A 20,056-nucleotide genomic window follows, 5' to 3' on the forward strand; every position below is an offset into this window, starting at 1 on the left:
TCCAAATAGAAACTCGAAAACTTATCCTTGTTCTATGAAGATAATACATTTATTTTTATTGTCATTTAATTTAATATTATTTAATTATTATTGTGTCCTCACATATAAATAGTTTATTTCATTGATTTTTGATGAAGATGGGGCATTTTGGGTAGTTCAAAAATTTAACCATTCTCCTTTTAAAAAAAAAAAAATTTAACCATTCTTCTATACTAGCCTTCCTGCACGCGCGATGCGCGTGCGGAAGGGCCGCGCTCGCGCGTGCGTATTGTCCTTCCTCTCTTGGTAAGCATATTTGAAATGTTACTCATGAGTGCAACATAATTTCTGTGTTGCATATTAACTAATTCTTTAAGGAATATTGATTAACTGAGGGCATATCCATTAGTAAAAAATATAAAACTCTGTACAAAAACATATACATAGATTAAGAGTATTGGAATTGATTAACTACCACAAAAATAAAAATATATTTAATGGAAAAGAAACAAAGCTTAAGAGAACATACTCTGTATGCTTCTTTTTGTTCCACTCTTTGAAAATAAGTTTACTGAGATAAGAAGTGTTCATTTTTATTGATTGTTTTCGTGCACCAACCACATGAAAATATGGAAACACATCTCCTAAAGCTTCTGTCTCAACCATTCCTACAAATAGAAAAAATTACACAAAGTTACAGATTGCAATATAAAAAAATTCAATCAAATATGTATGTTTATAATCAATTAAAATGTTGATGTACCTATGAAGACGATCGATCATTTGTGTTTGAATGAAGCAAAACTTCTTTAAATACTACATTCTTCGTAAATACGCCATCTTCACCAACTATGGATCCTTTTTTAACCAAAACTTTTGTGGTTGACTCTGATACTCCTCTCGACAATGCAACATATAATTGTCCATGACTAAAAACATGATCTGGGAGGTAAACACCTACATGTGGGATAGTCTGACCTTGAGATTTGTTTATGGTCAAAGAGAAGCTCAGTTTGACTGGAAATTGCTTTCTTGTTAGTTGAAATGGTAGCCCAGCATTTTCTGCACTTTTCAAAGGAATTCTAGGTAGAAAAACTCTAGTCCCAGCAAACTGTCCTGTTAGTATCTCAGCATCAATCAGATTTTGGTACGAACCACGACACAACAATCTAGTACCGTTACACAATCCCAATTTAGGGTCAATATTCCTTAAAAGCATGATTGGAGCACCTACTTTCAAAGTTAACTTGTGGGGTGGCAGCCCACCTGCAGTTATTGAGTTCAGAAACTCTGGTTGGTACAAATTTCTCATGTCATCTTCAACAGAGTCAAATGAGTACAATGTAATTTCTTCACCCGGAAACATATTGATTATCTTTTCATTCAACACGTCCACATCATCGTTTATAGGAGTAATCAATGCTCTGTCCACCATGTATCTTGCATCATTTACATGATCACCCAAATTGGGGAAAACTTCATCAATAATTTGATTGATAGATTGGTCACTTTCCCATGGAACCACCATGCGTTCTGGTAATCTCATCATTTCGTCGTCAATGACTTGTTCACTTCCATCGCCAACACGAAGTAGAAATTCTGCAAATTGGTGGTCATTTATGGATCTCATATTCTGTCTCAATCTCAATATCTTTGTTTGTGCCCAAAATGTTGCTTTCACAATGGAGGCTTGAATGAGTTCAGACTTCGTTCCTTTAGGAATAACAGGGAGAACTTGACGAAAATCTCCCCCAAAAATCATTATCTTTCCACCAAACGGTAATTCGACATCCATTATGTCTCGAAATGTTCTATCAAGTGCTTCAAACACATGTCGATGTGTCATAGGTGCCTCATCCCAAATAATTGCAGTGGAATCTTGTATCAGTCGTGCTAGAGCAGACTGTTTACTTATGGAACACACGGATGATGCATCTACATTGAGTGGAATCTTGAATCTAGAGTGAGCTGTCCTCCCGCCGGACAATAAATTTGCAGCAATTCCAGATGATGCTGTGGCTAAGACTATATGATTCATTCTTCTCAACTTTGCTAGCAATGCACGATATAAGTACGTCTTCCCAGTACCTCCAGGACCATCGATAAAAAATAATGCACTTTCTCCTCCCTCAACTGCGGCCATTATGGTGTTGAATGCAATCATTTGGTCGTTGTTAAGGTGGTCAATTGCATCAATATCTTCTTGCGGGATATTTATAGAAATTTCGTCTTCAATACATCTCGGTATTCCTAGACTATCTTCTGGCTCACTTGTCATTTCAGGCAGATCAAATTCTCCAGTGCCCTTATTAAATTGTTCTAGCATTCTATTTAGATCTCGAAGTAGCCTGTTTCTGACAGAAATATCGACAATATCACTTGAAGAAGAATAATCTTCAATCATGAAAGGATAAAATTCATCCCACAATCTTCGAACACCAGTTGGTTGACTATACACCAAAATTGTGACGAATAATCTTCTCAAAGCTGATGGCATTCTAATTGCAGAGGCCTCTAACAGACATTGTCGGATGCTATTGTCATCTTCCAGCAAACCTCGTTTCTCTGCCGCTTCCTTAAAAGTAGTTTGCAGAACTCCATTAATAGTAAGCAAATCACGAAATGATCTCGGTCCTCTTATATGATTGAGAAGGACACGTAGGTAAAATTTCTCACCTTCAGAGGGTGAAACACTGTATATTCTTCCAATTACCTTGTAGTTGTTCCTTCTTTTCACCCAAGCTTTTTGCTTACTATCCCACCTATAGTATTGAGGGAATTCTCGATACAGATATCGTCTTGCTTCCGGATCCATACGGTTCATGGTGAAATATTCAGTAAGCATAGACTTCTGTGCATGCTCATCTGCTAGAATGTCTTCTACAGTCTCATTTGCATCGAATCTGATTTGTTGCATGTTTGGAAGATGTATTTGTAATCTGTCGACTGTTGGATATATTCTGTTCATTACAAATTTAAATATCCTCCATAAAGCCTCTGGTGCACAAACCCACCTTGCATCGACAAATTGTCTTATTTCATCGAACTCTGGGTCAGATTGCACTTGAACTGCAACTCTATCAGGACCTTTGTAGACATACTTATATAAGTATTTGACACTCTTTATGCTCCCACATATTTCAACATTGATGTGACAATCATACCGTAGCAACAACCACGGGTTATAAGGAACAACCCAACTATTATCCACCATTGTGTCTCCAGATCTACGTAGAGGGACTGGTAAGCGACTTGCTCGTCTTCGATATATAGGATATGCATCGTTTCCTTGCACAGTGAAATTTACAAATGATTTTGGATAACTTTTATTGCATCTCCCATTCTTCATACATGAAGACTGTTGGTTTAAGGTTCCACATGGACCGTGAATCATATGTTTCAACACCAGATCATAAAGTTGTGGCTCTTCATCTTTATCTGGTATTTCTGCTCTAACAATGCGGTCATAATCTTCAGGGTTATTAAGCTTATCATTTTCATCCAACATGACCAGCATGTGTACATGTGGTAGGCCCCGTTTTTGAAATTCAACGACAAAAGCATGAGCAATAACTCTTCCCAATACCCCTTTGGTGATGATGTCTTCTTTTAGCTGCTCAAGTTTTGAACGAAATACCCTGACCTCTAAATCTGGACGATCTTGTGATGTTTGTCCAGGGAGTAGCTCACTTTTAATTTCTTCCCAATTCGGGTTACACGTCATAGTGATAAACAAATCTGGTCTGCCATACTTTTGAACCAAAGCCATCGCATCTTGGTACCGTTGGTACATATCACGTGGACTTCCAACAAATGATGATGGCAGAATTGTCCTATGACCGACGTTACCTAAGAAAATGTGAATCTATATTAAATATTTCTACAATTGTACAATTGAAAAACTCACATATCTGATATATAGGTGAAAGTGAAATATTAATTCTTACCTGCATTGTTTTCCCCTGCAATAAAAGAGTCTTGAAGTCCTTGATAAAATTCTTTCCTAATTGTATCTTGGTTACTGCGAAGCCATCTGAGTTTTTGGGATTCAATTTTCACGTAATTATCTACAACATACTGTTGTAAGAGCCGTCCGCCTCGAAGTAGAGGATTTTCATCACCTAGGCGCATCTGCACAATCAATTTTTTATTTATTTAGCAGGTGTTTAAGTATGATTTTTTTTTCATTTAATGCAATAGGAACTAAAGTGGAAAAAAAAATGTACTAACCTGTAACATATATGCATAATAGTCGCAACATGACATAGGTCTTCCATTCTCATCATGACTATTAATATCCCACCCATATGTTCCATAAGGTAATAACAAAGGATACTGCATGGGGTCGTAATATCCGACCGAGTCTTTAACATTCCAGAGTCTTCCACTAATTGTTTGGACAATTAAATCTCTTCCATTCGGATTGATGTCGCCCCCTCCTACTATAATAGCAACAACTTGTGATGCAGATGGTAAACAATACTGACGTTGATTAGAAGGCTGCTCTCTTATGATGAGCCTGCAATTGGGCAAGTCTTGGCGCTGTCCGAGGCTTCGAAATTGATGGACAAATGGATTATAGTGATTCAATATCTGTTGTATCTTTTCAACCAGTGCCCTGTCTAAAACTACACTTTCAGACAATCGATTGTCAAGTTCATGCTCGGTGTCATATATGTAAGCTTGTAGATATCGTGGTCTCGCCCCTTCACTTGGTAAAAGCCCACCAATCTTATGATATATAGAACCTTGTGCACGAAAAGTATAAATTCCACGACCTCGAAGATTAATGGATTCATCAACATGCACACCCATTGAAGTGAACGCAAACACATTATTATAGGCTCGGATATTTTGTCTGAATTTTCTACCCACATCTGTTTGGTCAGAAAAGAGCTGGATCATCTCTGGCGGAGAGGGTATTAGAGGCAGAACAATATTTCCTTTCGAACAACACAAATTGAAGGTCTCTCGATGAAATAACCGTGCATTGCAGTATGGACATGTTCTTAGTGCAGGCAATCGACAAAATGGGACACCCCATCCCTCATTAAAATCTCTAGCGCAGTTTGAATTTACTACTGCTCTCCTTGTACGCCGCACTGGGTCAACACTGCTGCTGCGCTGATCCTGTGGGTTATTCTCTAGCTCAGTGTTGTTGTTCTGATCCTCATGATTATTCACCATATGCTCGTTGTTATTGTGGTCCTCATCGTGATTATTCATTGTGACATTAGGCATCTCTATTTATAAGTGAAAATATACAATTTTAGCAAAAACACCTAATAAAAATTCACTTATGTGAATAGGTTGGATATAAATATTTGGTAAGCTTACCGTAAGGCACAGAATTCTGAATAACCACATTGCTCGGTCGAGACGTAGTCGAACGGGCTAATTGTCTTATGTGGGTCAAGCGCACCCTTGTAGCATCTTGGTCATGGTTTTGGGAATAGGATGAAACTCTTGAACTTATGCTCTCGTTGTCGGAGTGTACTATTAACATAATAATAAGCAATTGTCAATTATTTTAATTCCAACTATTAAGTTTAGAATTTTTGTTTCGTGTTATTAGTACACATATCCATACATCGTGTAACGGTAAACTCTAGCGATGTAACTTGCAAGTATTAAGAGGAAAAAAATAAAAATAAAAACTCTTAACAGTGGCATAGTTAAGAAATACAAAAGTACCTGGAGCTAGCCTATTCCTATTACTTGGGCCCGCCTCTTGTCCATGGTCACTTACATTTTCCACGGCTAGTCGCTTTCCCCTAGCATGAGCTCGCCGCCGTGCCAAATAGGCTTCATGTTGTGTAGAACTCATCGATTGTCTCCATTCCTGATGGCTAGCACGCGCACGCTCTCTATGATCCATTTGTGTCGTGCCTGTTCCTATAAAAATATAATAAAATATTAATATTTTTCCAAAGCTGTTGCTCCGTTCATCTCTCTTTCTATACTTTTCAGTGGAAGATAACAAAAAGATCTTGAGCAAAAAGGGCTGATAGTAAATTATTAATTTCAGAAAAGTTTATCTTTTTTTTTTTTTCGATTTTAGTTTGAAAATAGAAAAGTTTCTAATTGCTAATTTCAGAAAACACATTCAATTTCAGTCTCCCTATAGAAAAGTTTGTAATTGCTAATTTCAGAAAACACATTCAATTTCATTCTCCCTACTAAGTTTAACCCATTGTTGGGTCTGGTGGAGAAAACTGCTATATAGTTTGGTATACGTGTACTATCCATGTAAACTACTATCCTTAATTTTATTTTTTTTCTAGCCATCTCTATTTACAACTCATAGACAAAAGATATGATTCACTGATTTATAAAGAATTGCATTACTGATGAAATTAATCATAACATCACAGGTTGCAATGAAAATGTCTTTTTCAAACTCATGCTTACTTACGGCGAATGAAATGATAAATCATTCTGAACAACATATTTAGATATATGGTTACTTTTACCACGACCAAAGACAATCTACTGGTTTATTGTCATCAACACCTTACTTGCTTTTAAACAATTAAATGATCGAGTGGTAACGGTGTGTTACGGTAACACCGCATCAAAACATAGCTACAACTCCTCTAGTAATTTTATGGTAGTTTCAGTATTAGCCATTTAGGCCAGTACGTACTTGAAGCATCCACAGTCTGGGTTGCCCCTGATTCGTCTCTGTGAACCTGACTCGGTCTAGTATGTGAACCTGAGTTAGACATAGTGGTATGTGAACCCAACATGACCTGATTTAACTGTCGAGTTGCCCAGTCTTTTGGTGTTTACTGCATGAAAAGACGTACACTATAATCTTTATTAATTAAGCCAATTCTCAGGCACATGAATTAGAAGCAGATTCAACAAAATGTAAGAACTTCAAAGCAAGTAAACCTGTGAAAGAACTAAAATGTCAAAATGTATCAGGCATCATGCTAGGTGACCAAAGTATTAACATTTCTCAGCAATTCTCAGAAGAAGAAGAAGAAAAAAGTCTTCAAATCACAACCAAAAAATCCCACTCAAAAACAGAGGAAAAAAAAACAATTGATGCACACACCAATTCAAACGTACTTGACTTGAAATTTTCACTGAAAAGTTTTGCCAGGTATGTCTTGAGGATACAAAGAGGTTACTTTCAGCATATTTGTTACTTTCTAATTGTCTTATAACTATATTTCCGAGCAATGTACGCGTTAAAGAGAAATAAAGGTCATCAATGAGTTTCACTTAGACAGCCTAAAGCAAGAGAAGTAAAAATGCAATTAGGGGGCAGATTAAAGGAAAACCTAAATTCCAAGCAGGTAATTTCCTTTGGGAAAAGATTGAAAAAGATTAAAAATAAATAAATTATGGAATGATACAAAACTTCAAACATCATTATAGCTAAAAATAATTCGCACATAGATCAGCATATTAATATTGGAGTGATTATAGAATTACCTTGTCATTAACTTTCGTTTTATGAGACACCATCAACTGGAGAGAAGCATAAGCAAGATCTCACACGTTGCATCAACCAAGTACAAAAAACTTGCTAATGCTGATCTGTGAGGTTCCTCTAAACTTTCAAAAAACATAACATCACATCTTGATAATGCGAACCCAAATAATGTGATTGTTTTCCTTGACCACTGAGATTATTTTCCTTAACCTGTATAGGAAACAAAATTAATGAAAACAAATTAAAGGATCAAACATATGAAAATAAAGAAACAAACAGAACCGAAGACAAAAGAGATATCTCTAACAACATGGGAGATATCTCTAACAAAACAGATGGCACAATCACAAACAATCCCTATTTTTTTTTTTTAAAGTCTTTTGGCAATAGAAAATAAGGATTCAAATTAATGTATATAGTAAGTAGTAACTCAAGAAGCATAGATTGTAACTTGCATATCAAAATGAGTAAAAAAGAATTTGCAGACCTCATAGTCTCTCTGTAGACCTTATGTCTAAGTATCTGTAAACAAATACAAAGGAAAAAAAATAGAGGCTTTTATGACCTTAAAGAGAGCAAACAAAGAAAACCTCAAAGCTGCACTAAATAAAAGTTATCAGAACCTCAATTCATATAACAGTAATAAGAACACCCAAAATAATAAATCTCAAAATGCTTAGATGGAGATAAGATCACAATCTAAATGGAAGAACTGAGGGAAGGAAAATAACAAACCTCAATCTAATAATCTGTAAAACATAAATCCAGGGAGAGAATTGTTACCAGACCATGAGGAGGTAGAAACAAATCAAAATGAAAAAAGGGCCAATCAAGAACTTTAGTGAGATCTATCTCTAACCAAGAGGAAAAATCAGCAACATCAATATGACATGAATGTGTAAACGTAAAAATATGAATGGGAAAGCCAAAGGAACATCAGAATCACTACCAAAACAGTAAACAAATTGAAAGGAAGACCAACATCGACATCTACGAATAATATATTCAAACACAATTATTAGTTGCAGTCCTAATTCATATCTAACACAAAAAATGAAGAACCTAACCAATTTTGCTGGAAGCTCTTAGCAGATACACCATGGAATCCCAACTTTAGATAGCCACTGCCCTTTCCTTGTTTTCTTCCTGGATAGGATTTTAGACGACTACCCTGTTCAGGAACAAATAAAAAGAAGACCCAGAAAAAAATGCTAAAATCATCGCACACAGTCATAGTATCATCAATTACTAACCCCAATCAAAGTAAACAAAGAAGAAGAATAAAAATTCTTTCTGCAAAAAACAATCTAATGAACAAAAAGATTATGCATACATTATCCCCTCGACATGAAAAAAGAGAATTAAATTAAAAATAAAAAGAACTATGCAATTGGGAAACCAAATGAGTTCAATCGAGAAGAACAGAGGGATTAGATTACCTGGAACCATAACTTCTTTGATATCTGCAAGATTCAAAGAAAACCACATTAAAAAATCAGTTAGGAAATTCCAAAAGGAAAAAAAAAGCGAAACATAAACAGAATGATCATTCGACTGGAAGTCTCTAATGAAAACCAAACTTCAAAATTTACCCAATGCCAACCTCAAGTGAATCTACAAACTTTCAAAAAACATAACATCACAAATAAGGACAATTCGGCAGGACCAAACCTATCCTCCTGGGTGGGTTTGATCCTTGATGGCAGAACATACTTTGATATTATAAATCAAACCCGTGATTGGATTATAGAAAACCCGAGAAGATAACAAATTGAATCTGAAAAACGTAATTTGAAAATTACCCAATGGGAATTATCAAGTCTGCAATAGTGGATTCGTCTTCTACTTGAGCAAAACAAAACCCAAAATCTGAAATGACCCAATGGCAATTAGCAAGTCTGCAAACCGTCACCCGATTTGTTTCTTTCTCTTTCTCCTCCTCCTGGGTTTGATTGTGCTCTGCTCTTCTTTCTTTCTGTGTATCTTATTTTCGTATGAACTGTAAGTTGGAAGAGGGATGAGTCCTGATGCATCCATTTGTACACCGATTTTCTCCCACGTCGTCTTGTGCATCGATCTGTGTTGAGATCGTGGCCCGGCAGTTCTTCTCTAGTCTGGAGATCGTGCGCGACTGCGTCTTTGTTCTCTCTCTCTCTCCCCCCTCTCTTTTGCCGCAGAATTTGTTGGGAATTTTTTTTTTCCCTTCTCTTCTCTGCCGCAGCAGAATCCTTACCCCTTTATTTTATTGTCAAGATTACCATCATATCCTTCATACAGTATTTATAGATTTATGGAGCTTTAATAAAGTATAGGCATTTCAGGTACTTCAAAAATTTAACCATTCTCTACAGAATTGGCTTAATTAATAAAGACTAGCCCCTTAACATGTGCTCCGCACATGTCAATTGGCTTTTATTTTTATTTTTTTAAATTAAAAAAAGTTACAGTAGTTTCTCTCCTGATTTTGAGAAAGTTTCTTCTTTTTTCATGAGAGGTATTGCAATATTTTGAGATATGATCGATATAGTGATATAGTCAATTGACTATCTTATCCTCATATAGAAATAATTAGTTTATTAATATCTATATTATGTGAGGGCATATATGATAGTTCAAAATTTTAACTATTCCCTCAAGAATTGGCTTAATTATATAAGATAAATAACTTAATTAATAAAGATATCAATTAGGGTGCGGTATTGCCACCCTACCATTTTCTTTGTTCACCCTACAAATATTTGAATTATTGAAATACTATATTACCCAAATGCAAAATGACTAATAAGTACACTAATTTTCTAAAATTTAAATCTTTAAGGAAAACTAAATACATAACTAATTAAATACAAAACTACTTAATTTCTCTTCTGATAACATTAATCTTCATATTCTCCATCCAAATTTCAATTTGTTACAATTTTCTTTTTTATCTTTTTGTTGCGTCCTCATCGTTAATTCGATATTCAATTCACAAAACTATTAGTGTTAATGTAGATACCTCTACTAGCAAGCTACTTTGCTACATCACCAAGTATAAGTAACACCCTCTTTGGGACACCCACAAGCCATGGTGAGACCCAACCGAGACATGCATCCCGTAGCCCTATGTTCAAGCTACAGCCACGGTATCTGGAAGTGGCAAATACATCGCCGGGAAGCCACCTTTCCGGCCTTGCAAAGTTGCCTTCACAAACATACTTTCTAGACTAAAATAGTAATTTCTACATCCCACATCTAAGAAAATGTAAAGGGAGATGACTTCCTTCACCTATAAAAGGAACTCTCCTCCCACATTCCACAACATCCCATTACACACTTTGTAATCCCCTTTGGGCCGCAAGGCCCAAACACACATAGTACAATATTCAAGTGGACGTAGTCTCCCGCTAAGGCTGGAGACGAACCACTATACTTCTTGTGTTACTCTCTCTCTCTCTCTCTCTTTCTCTAAAGCTAACTAGAGACCCTCTCGGATCTCTAACGTTAACATTGGCGCTAGAAGCACTCGGTCTTCCTTGCCTTGTATTCTCAATCAAGCCTTACATCCGCCGCTATCCATCCTTTGCGGTAACAACAAAAATTCAAACATAAATTTGTTCCCAGTGCTTGCAAAGTTGTAGGGTTTCAAGTCAAAAAGTCAACGCAACACCCACTCAAAACTTGAGCTCAGTCAACACCAATCAAGGTTGGTCAACGCTGCACCACTAAAAAAAAAAATAATAATAATTTAGCAACCTGGGTGTCTAACCTTCCGCGGTTCGCCGAAGTCAAGCGACACACTGGCCTTTCACGACAACATCATGCTAAGAGCTGCAATCCCAGCGGAATGAGGATCCTAGAGGAGCTTCAATCCCGGCGGAGTATGAGGATCCCAGCATCAATTGCAATCCCAGCGGAGTATGAGGATCCTAGCATCAGTTGCAATCCCAGCGGAGCTTTAGTCCCAGCAGAGTATGAGGATCCTAGCATTAGTTGCAATCCCAGCGAAGTTCAAGCCTAGCAGAGCTTCAATCCCAGCGGAGTCCAATCCCAGTGGAGTATGAGGATCCCAGCATCAGTTGCAATCTCGTACCTTGACCACGGCATTGAGGACCAAAACAAACTATTTGCGGTCATTCGCTGATCACATGCAGCGTCATGCTTGGACAACTCCAACATGATTTGGGTACTTACATCAATTCCAACTCCAACTCGCTCTAAATCGGCATAAGATAAGTAACTATATCTTATCTTTTACGCTCTTGCAATTAAAGCCATTACCATGCCTTTACATGCTTTTACTACTTTTAAGCATGCCTACGAATATATCACACTTGATATGCTTTTACATGCTTCCATGACTTTAAGCATGCTTACAACTTGCGTCAATTTTAGTAGCACACTTACTAAGCTTACATACTATCGCCATGCCTTAACATGTCCCTATGATCCTTAAGCATGTCTACAAAAATACAAAATGTTATTAGCAACTTTACTACAAGTACATGCTATACAACTATGCCATGCTTCTATTTAATTGCAACTCAATTAAATAAATATGTGATGCTTACTTTGACAAACTATGCCATGCTTATTTGTTGTCCATACAATTAGCAAGGTTTACATGTACACTATATGTAAAATATTTTGTCTAGCCTCTTGGCAACCATATTTTGTTAAAACCTCCCCACGGGAAGGAGACCTAAACGGGTCTAAAAGCTCCACGAGTCTATGGTTCACGACCAACCACCAAGCGGTAAGGCAACGCCTCATAATTACAATGACAGCTACGCGGCATTGCAATCAAGCTTTTCTCCTCCAGGAAAAAGTAAAGGAATCCGTTAAATCAGCCCACGGCAGCCATTGATCTGGCGGTTAAACCCCCGACACTTGGGTATCAAAGATTAGGTTCGCTACCTAACACATATTGCTCATACGCAGCTCCCCTCATCAAACAATTTTCTGACCATACGGAGGTCTATAGCCAGGAGTTGGGGACTCCTCGGAGAGCCTAGCAGGGGGCCCACCCGAAAGGGCATAAGCGCTCGCTCCGACAAAATTCTAGATGGACAACGCACTTGCACTAATTATGCTCGACATACAGCCCAACATAATTAGCAACGGTTACGCTCATGCCTCAGGGCATCACCTTCGAGCTACTCGTTAATGCCTCAAGGCATCACCCCCTAGCTTTCACTCTCTTGCCTCAGCGGCACAGCCGAGCTTTAACTCTCATGCCTCCGCGGCACCCCAGCGCTTCGCGTTCACGCCTTCATGGCATCCCCGAGCTTCTCGCTCACGAGCTCTAATGCTCATGCGTTCGCGACACCCCGAGTTTCGCTCTCATGCCTTCACGACATCCCCGAGCTTCTCGCTTACGAGCTCTAACGTTCATGCCTCCGCAGCACCCCCGACCTTCGCGCTCATGCCTTTACGGCATCCCCGAGTTTCTTGCTCACGAGCTCTAACGCTCATGTTTCCACGGCACCCCCGAGCTTCGTGCTCATGCCTTCACGGCATCCCCGAGCTTCTCGCTCACGAGCTTTAACGCTCATGCCTTCGCTGCACCCCCAAGCTTCCGCTCATGCCTTCCCGGCAACCATCTAGTTTTCCGCTCATGCCTTCCCGGCACCCCCGAGCTTTCCTCTCATGCCTTCCCGGCACCCCCGAGCTTCCCGCTCACGAGCTTTCCGCTCATGCCTTCCCGATAACCCTTGAGCTTCCCCTCACGCCTTCCCGGTACTCTCTAGCTTCCTGCTCACTAGCTCTAATGCTCACGCCTCCCCGACAATCCTGAGATTTACACTCACGTCTCCTCGACATAGTGCACATTAATGGAACATTGAATTCTTCTACCATTTGTCGTTTGCAACAAATCGAATTTTTTTCTCGTTCTATTAATACGAGCGAAAACCAAACAAACACAAGCGCTCGCGTATTCATCGTTCACGAAATTACAAACGCTTACCTTCATGACACTCATGCAACTTACATTTCACGAGCGTATCCCCATCAAATTCGACCTCGTTCATTTCCTTGCGCGCGTCACACATTTTGCATATGCAATCAATATGCTAACACGACCATATGCGCTCTCGATTCTATACGTCATAACCGATCGTACTCGGCGCCATCCACATGTATACATCAACATGTATCACGCACCTCACACATTCGTATGTGCCAACGCATATCAATGCAACTCACATTTGTTGCCCAATACAACAAGTATTCTACAGGTACGTGCTTTTGTCTTTGTTGTGCAGGTTCATGAGTCCCTTCTTGCTTACAGAGTTCGGGGACTTGTAGGGGCTGGGCGCCGCCCGGACGTTACTTATGCTTGATTACTTCATGTTTATAACTCCCCAACCAATAAGCTCCTCTTACTTGGGGACTTTGAGGACTTGTAGATACCTCTACTAGCAAGCTACTTTGCTGCATCACCAAGCATAAGTAACACCCTCTTTGGGACACCCACAAGCCATGGTGAGACCCAACAGAGACATGCATCCCGTAGCCCTATGTTCAAGCTACATCCATGGTATCCAGAAGTGGCAAATACGTCGCCGGGAAGCCACCTTTCTGGCCTTGCAAAGTTGCCTTCACAAACATACTTTCTAGACTAGAATAGTGATTTCTACATCCCACACCTAAGAAAATATATAGGGAGATGGCTTCCTTCACCTATAAAAGGAACTCTCCTCCCACATTCCACAACATCCCATTACACACTTTGTAATCCCCTTTGGGCCGCAAGGCCCAGACACACATAGTACAATATTCAAGTGGACGTAGTCTCTCACTAAGGTGGGAGACGAACCACTATACTTCTTGTGTCACTCTCTCTCTCTCTCTCTCTCTCTCTCTCTCTCTCTCTCTCTCTCTCTCTCTCTCTCTCTCTCTCTCTCTCTCTCTAAAGCTAACTAGAGACCCCCTCGAATCTCTAATGTTAACAGTTAACTTCATCAAAATCTTTATAATACCTTTATAAACACCGAAAGTAAAAAATTTAAAACACGAAAAAAAATCAATCTTTTTTTCATTGCTCATAGTAGCTTATTAATTTTTTAATATGGATTGAAATAAACGAACATTGAAATTGAATGGAAAAAAAAAATGGAAATAAATCAAATTATGATTTTATTAGGAAACTTTAATATATTTTAGGACGTCTTTTTAATTGTTATAAATTAAATGAAAAATTTTCGTTAAACAAAATTTCTTCTTTAATTTGATATGTCATATGATGGAGGATATTCCTGGAAAGAGAAATGGGTTGGATAAGTAAATCTAATAATTGAAATTAAAATATAGGGTGTAATGAGTAAGTAGGGTGAGCAAAGAAAATTATAGGGTGACAATACCCTCACCCTATCAATTATTAATCTTTAGTCCACCATGACTTGGGGATTATACCTCACAGGATACTAAACCCAAAACTAAATAATCTCCTCACAACTCCTTGGTCAATAGAAGAAAACGATAAAAGATGTCCTGTTGATCACGAATAGTTGAATACCAACAAGCCATCACTTTTACTTAATTTGTCAGCTTCTACCAAGTAGCATTTGGAATGGCCGAACGGGTGCTATCTGCTAGTCAATACGAGTTGCCAAGTCGCATACTTAGACGCGCTTCGTAAGTTCGTATAATCTTCCATCACGTGGGAAAAACCCCATATCCCACGTACACACAATGTAAAACAACGTAGCACTGGGATCCATACACACGCGTGAGACTATTCAAGACAGGAAGCTTCTACGAAACCATACTAATTGTGAACTTTCTTAAAGATTTAGGAATTAATTAACATGGCTTCCATCATTCTTAAATCCAATCCAAGGATTTGATATAATGTAATTTGAAATGTTAAAATAACTAGAGCAAAGTAACAAAAATGTCATGATTGATCCACCAATTAGATTGTTTTTTTTTATAAAAAAAAATCATATTCATAAAACTCTTTTATTTGTAAGATATGAAGAATTAATGACAACAAACTTGTCGAACAATCTTAGCGTGTCTGTCTTGATTGTCTGACTGAAGACTGCCACCACACCATAATAGGAAGATAGGTGGTCATTATTTCATAATTAGCGTTGGGATACATACACCCACCTAAGACTATTCAGGACATCAAGCTTCTACGACCACAATAATTGTGAACTTTCTTGAAGAGTTGTTCAGGGATCAATATGGCCAACCTCATACTTAATTGCATGTGGTTGGCTGGTTGCCATGTAAATCCAATCCAAGGATTTGGTATAATGTAACGAATGTTAAGATAACTAGAGCAAAGTAAAAAATTGAGTTGAACAGCCATGTTATGATAACATGATTAATCCACTAATTAAATTTTAAAAAAATAAAATTTCATACTTATAAGACCCATTTTACTTATTAATATGAATTAGCGACAACAGACTTGTCGAACAATATTCTTAACAATCTGACTGTTTGACTGAAGGCTGCCACCACATCGTAATATGGGTGAGTCATTATTTTATAATTAAAAGAGAACCCAAACCTCTACAGTCTACCTAGCTATATTCGGATTTAAATTTGCCCACCACATTTATTTTGTGGTGATATCACCACTCTATTAAAATTTGTCACATCATATAGACTTAATTTAATATTTAAAATATAATTTTTTAATAAAATATCATAATTAACTATAATTATGTTTTATAACACATAACAGCTTTATATTTAATAGTGAGCAAATTTAAATCCGATGTATTCCCACGTTAATGATGGTGCATGCATGGCAGTCCTATCGAATATTTTATTTGTCAACCATTCGGGGCTGCCTACCCTAATGTCTGCATCTGTATTATGGCAAGAAAAGTAAACCCAAACCCACTATAAAGCCGTGCCCCCATGAGTTTTATACCCAAACCAGATCACCATGGCTTCTCTATCATCTCCACCAGTCACCACAACAACCATTTCCTTTTCAAGTTCCCTCTCTTCTTTCTCTCAAACCAGTTCCCAAATTTCCTTAGTCCAAAACCCTAGGCTATCCTTAGTACGTGCCAAAATTTTATGCAAAGCCACAAACAGTAATCAAAACCCTAGCGATGGACAAAAACGTCCCCAAAAAAACCTAGACCGGAGAAATGTGCTCATTGGGCTCGGAGGCCTATACGGTGTTGGTCTTGGTGGCGCCGACCATTTCGCCTTTGCAAAGCCGGTGGCTCCACCGGACCTATCCAAGTGCGGAGCAGCAGACTTACCAACCGGTGCTCAACCAACAAATTGCTGCCCACCAATATCTGACAAGATAGTCGACTTCACCTTTCCTTCCTCCTCTCCACTCCGCGTCAGACCGGCAGCTCACACTGTTGATCAGGCCTATATCGACAAATACTCCAAGGCCATTGAGCTCATGAAAGCCCTCCCCGACTCCGATCCACGCAGCTTTACTCAACAAGCCGATATTCACTGCGCTTACTGTGACGGCGCGTATGATCAAGTCAGTTTTCCTGATCTCGAGCTCCAAATCCACCAGTCATGGCTTTTCTTCCCCTTCCACAGATACTACTTATATTTCTACGAGAGAATTCTCGGAAAACTCATCGGCGACCCCACATTCGCATTGCCATTTTGGAACTGGGACTCCCCTCCGGGAATGAAGCTGCCAGCCCTCTTCGCTGACCCAAGCTCGCCGCTCTACGATGAGCTCCGAAATGCCAACCACCAGCCTCCAGCGCTCCTTGACCTAGACTGGAACAGGACAGACGTACCGACCACCGAGGCTGACCAAATATCAAGCAATTTGAAGATTATGTACAGGCAGATGGTGTCCAACGCCAAGAAACAGCAGCTCTTCTTTGGACAAGCTTACAGGGCTGGCACCGATCCAGATCCTGGAGCCGGCTCAATCGAGACTACTCCTCACGGGCCAATCCACGTCTGGACTGGTGATAACACCCAGCCCAATTACGAGGACATGGGAAACTTCTACTCTGCTGCTAGAGACCCTATTTTCTTCTCACACCATTCTAATGTCGATAGGATGTGGAGTGTATGGAAAACATTGGGTAAGAAGAACAAGGATATTACGGATCCAGATTGGTTGGACACAGGGTTCCTATTCTATGACGAGAACGCGCAGCTTGTGCGAGTAAAGGTACGCGACTGCCTTGACTCCAAAAAGCTCGGATATGTGTACCAAGATGTGGACATTCCATGGTTGACGTCCAAACCAACACCGCGTAGGTCGAAGCTTGCGAAAGCAGCCAAGGCCATTGGGGTGGCGCGTGCAGCGACCTCCGGACCAAAGGTGGTGGGAAGAGGCGATTTTCCAATAAAGTTGGACTCGAAGATAAGTACTGTGGTAACGAGGCCAAAGCAGAAGAAGAGGAGTAAGAAGGAGAAGGAGGACGAGGAGGAGATACTTGTGATCGAAGGGATCGAGTTTGATAAAGATGTGGCGGTGAAGTTTGATGTGTACGTTAATGACTTGGAAGACGATGATGAGCCGGGCAAGCCGGACGACAGTGAGTTTGCCGGGAGCTTCGTGAACGTGCCCCATAAGCATAAGGAGAAGAAGAAAAAGAAGAAGACTACGAGTTGCTTGCGGTTGGGGTTAACGGATTTATTGGAGGATTTGGGGGCTGAAGATGATGAGAGTGTGGTGGTGACTTTGGTGCCGAGGTATGGGACCAAGTCTCTCAAGATTCGTAGCGTCAAAATTGAGTTTCTAGCTGATTGAGCAAGCCTGATGTGTAAACTATGTATGTCGTTCATCTTTCAATTGGGTGAGTTTTGAACTTACCATTTGAAAGATAATGTTATTCTTTACTTATCATTAATATACAAAGATTCATTTTGTCAAAAGAGTTGTGATATATATGGTGAATTGGTGATTGTGGTCCGTCCGATCGATCAAGTTCTAAAAATAGCATAAAGCTTGATGAAGGTTTTGTTGGCTGCATCTTTAATTTTGACGACCAATAGCCACTTGTTTAAAATATTATCTTTTCTTTGACAATCTTTGTCATTCTTTTCCTTTGTTTGATCAGGAAACAATCAAAGTGTTCAGGTCCACTTGTTTGATCGGATTGGGGACCGATGCTGAACCAGAGAATTGGATAACACTTGGAGTAGTTGGGGCATATTCTATCTCATAATACCCAAGAATTAACTATTTGAATCTTTTAATGAAATAATAAACAAAAACCCTCAATAATGAATTATACTAGATTCACTAAAAATAAAAGAAATAAGGCGCCATAGTAGAGTTTCCAATTAAAGTGCTAATATTTGTTTAATTGTTTGGTACTTATATGCATGGAAGTTAAACCCTTAACCTAATCGAATGACTACCATAGTTGTGAAGAACTGCCCTAGCCTATATAATGGTTCCTATTTGAAAAACTTTCTAATATTACAAATTAAAAGTTATAATATGACTGATAGGAACACAAACCCATGGAATTAAACACATCAGAAACATAAAAACAGCAAAAAGAAACCTGAGAACCTAAAAGTAGATCCAATTATTTTAGAAAATTAAGTGTGCTTGGTGCTAGCTGTTACATCGATTATTTGTAGCAAGTATAACTCAGAACACCATATACATAGACATATCATTTGAGAAACTCGATCTTGATCTTCCCAATAGTGACAGGTCGTTTCACATGCTTTGGCACCAAAGTCACCTTGATACTGTCATCACCGTCAGCACCCAAATCGTCCAACAAGTCCGTTATCCCAAGCCTTAGACTCGTCGTCACGGTCTTCCTCCGATGCGGCAAATACACAAAGCTCCCCGCAAATTCCGAGTTATCGGGTCGACTCAGATCTTCTTCGTCATCGTTGACATGCACGTCGAACTTCACAAACTCATCCGCCACAAACTCGATCCCTTGAATCGCTAACACCTCCTCTTCCTCTTCCTTTTCCTCCTTTGTCCGACACTTCTTCGGCCTCGGCACAGTGACGCTGATCACCGAGTCCAAAGTGATCGGGAACTCAGTGAGTTCTACTAGCTTCATGGGCGTTGACTCGGCCGCAGCATATGCTTCGGATTCACTAAAAGCCGGTGGTATTTCACTCATCTTTGATCCTAGCGCACTGAATAGCAAGTTTCTCCTGACCAGTTTGAATTTGTCTACAGAGCGTTGCTCATGATCAGCATCATTTTGATTACTATTTGTATTTGTAATTGGTTTGACATAAACTCTAAATACAGAGCGAGGGTTGGGAATTCGAAGCAAGGAAATTCGTGAATTTTTTTGAAAGATGGGAGAGATTGAAGAGTCGTGCAGGGTTGAGCGATTTGGTGTGGGCAAGGACGGTGGAGGAGGAGAAGCCATATAGCTTTGATATTTGACTAGTTGTTGTATCTTGTAACTTTGGTCATTGTATTGGACTTTAATTTTTAATTTGGGATATTTTGGAGGTCGGCAATTTTTACGCAATCATATTATAACTTAACTTTTATCCTTGATCATGTTGGGATTGGGAACTTTACAAAATTCACAGGGGATATCTATAAGGAGATTTCTGATTATAAATTTGGCCTGGCTTGCACCTCCATAATGCAAACCTAACCTTCTTGTGTGGAAGGGAATAATCTGTTATGGCAACTCCTAAACCTCTATTATCTTCTTGGTTAAGTCACAGCTCGTAAGCGATAAC

At 39.0% G+C, this 20,056-nt stretch overlaps 3 protein-coding genes across 20 annotated transcripts; 1 reads left to right on the plus strand and 2 right to left on the minus strand.

Moving 5' to 3' along the window:
* Positions 1-423: 423 nt before the first annotated feature.
* On the minus strand, positions 424-9,792 carry LOC112202971. 18 transcript variants are annotated; one of them, XM_040506395.1, is made up of 12 exons: positions 9,229-9,792; positions 8,866-8,889; positions 8,494-8,572; positions 7,914-7,948; positions 7,426-7,636; positions 6,626-6,770; positions 5,674-5,874; positions 5,317-5,475; positions 4,210-5,222; positions 3,927-4,110; positions 743-3,828; positions 424-647 (listed from the first exon to the last, which is right to left on the minus strand). In XM_040506395.1, the coding sequence occupies exons 6-11, from the start codon at positions 6,726-6,728 to the stop codon at positions 743-745; spliced, it is 4,746 nt and encodes a 1,581-aa protein (XP_040362329.1). In that variant the 5' UTR covers positions 6,729-6,770; positions 7,426-7,636; positions 7,914-7,948; positions 8,494-8,572; positions 8,866-8,889; positions 9,229-9,792; the 3' UTR covers positions 424-647. The 18 variants fall into 18 exon arrangements, 16 of the variants coding, with proteins under 16 accessions (XP_040362329.1, XP_040362321.1, XP_040362318.1 ...); XM_040506387.1 differs by having other exon boundaries at positions 8,494-8,597; XM_040506384.1 differs by having other exon boundaries at positions 8,162-8,597.
* A 6,498-nt stretch (positions 9,793-16,290) lies between these two features.
* Positions 16,291-18,172, plus strand: LOC112202851 (polyphenol oxidase, chloroplastic). The gene has a single exon (XM_024343872.2). The coding sequence runs from the start codon at positions 16,317-16,319 to the stop codon at positions 18,123-18,125; it is 1,809 nt and encodes a 602-aa protein (XP_024199640.1). The 5' UTR covers positions 16,291-16,316; the 3' UTR covers positions 18,126-18,172.
* A 707-nt stretch (positions 18,173-18,879) lies between these two features.
* On the minus strand, positions 18,880-19,799 carry LOC112202852 (polyphenol oxidase, chloroplastic). The gene has a single exon (XM_024343873.2). It carries the CDS (start codon positions 19,729-19,731, stop codon positions 19,003-19,005), a length of 729 nt encoding a protein of 242 aa, XP_024199641.1. The 5' UTR covers positions 19,732-19,799; the 3' UTR covers positions 18,880-19,002.
* Positions 19,800-20,056: the final 257 nt, after the last annotated feature.

Source organism: Rosa chinensis, chromosome 5, assembly GCF_002994745.2.
Source record: "Rosa chinensis cultivar Old Blush chromosome 5, RchiOBHm-V2, whole genome shotgun sequence".
In the NCBI taxonomy this organism is placed as follows: Eukaryota; Viridiplantae; Streptophyta; class Magnoliopsida; order Rosales; family Rosaceae; genus Rosa; species Rosa chinensis.

Coding starts and splice junctions, on each gene's coding strand:
- LOC112202971 (XM_040506396.1), bottom strand. CDS start 6,728: ATGTTGGGTTCACATACCACTATGTCTAACTCAGGTTCACATACTAGA. Junction 5,875..6,625: donor CCAGACTGTGGATGCTTCAA/GTACGTACTGGC, acceptor ATATTTTTATAG/GAACAGGCACGACACAAATG. Junction 3,829..3,926: donor TGCAGGGGAAAACAATGCAG/GTAAGAATTAAT, acceptor ACATTTTCTTAG/GTAACGTCGGTCATAGGACA.
- LOC112202851 (XM_024343872.2), top strand. CDS start 16,317: ATGGCTTCTCTATCATCTCCACCAGTCACCACAACAACCATTTCCTTT.
- LOC112202852 (XM_024343873.2), bottom strand. CDS start 19,731: ATGGCTTCTCCTCCTCCACCGTCCTTGCCCACACCAAATCGCTCAACC.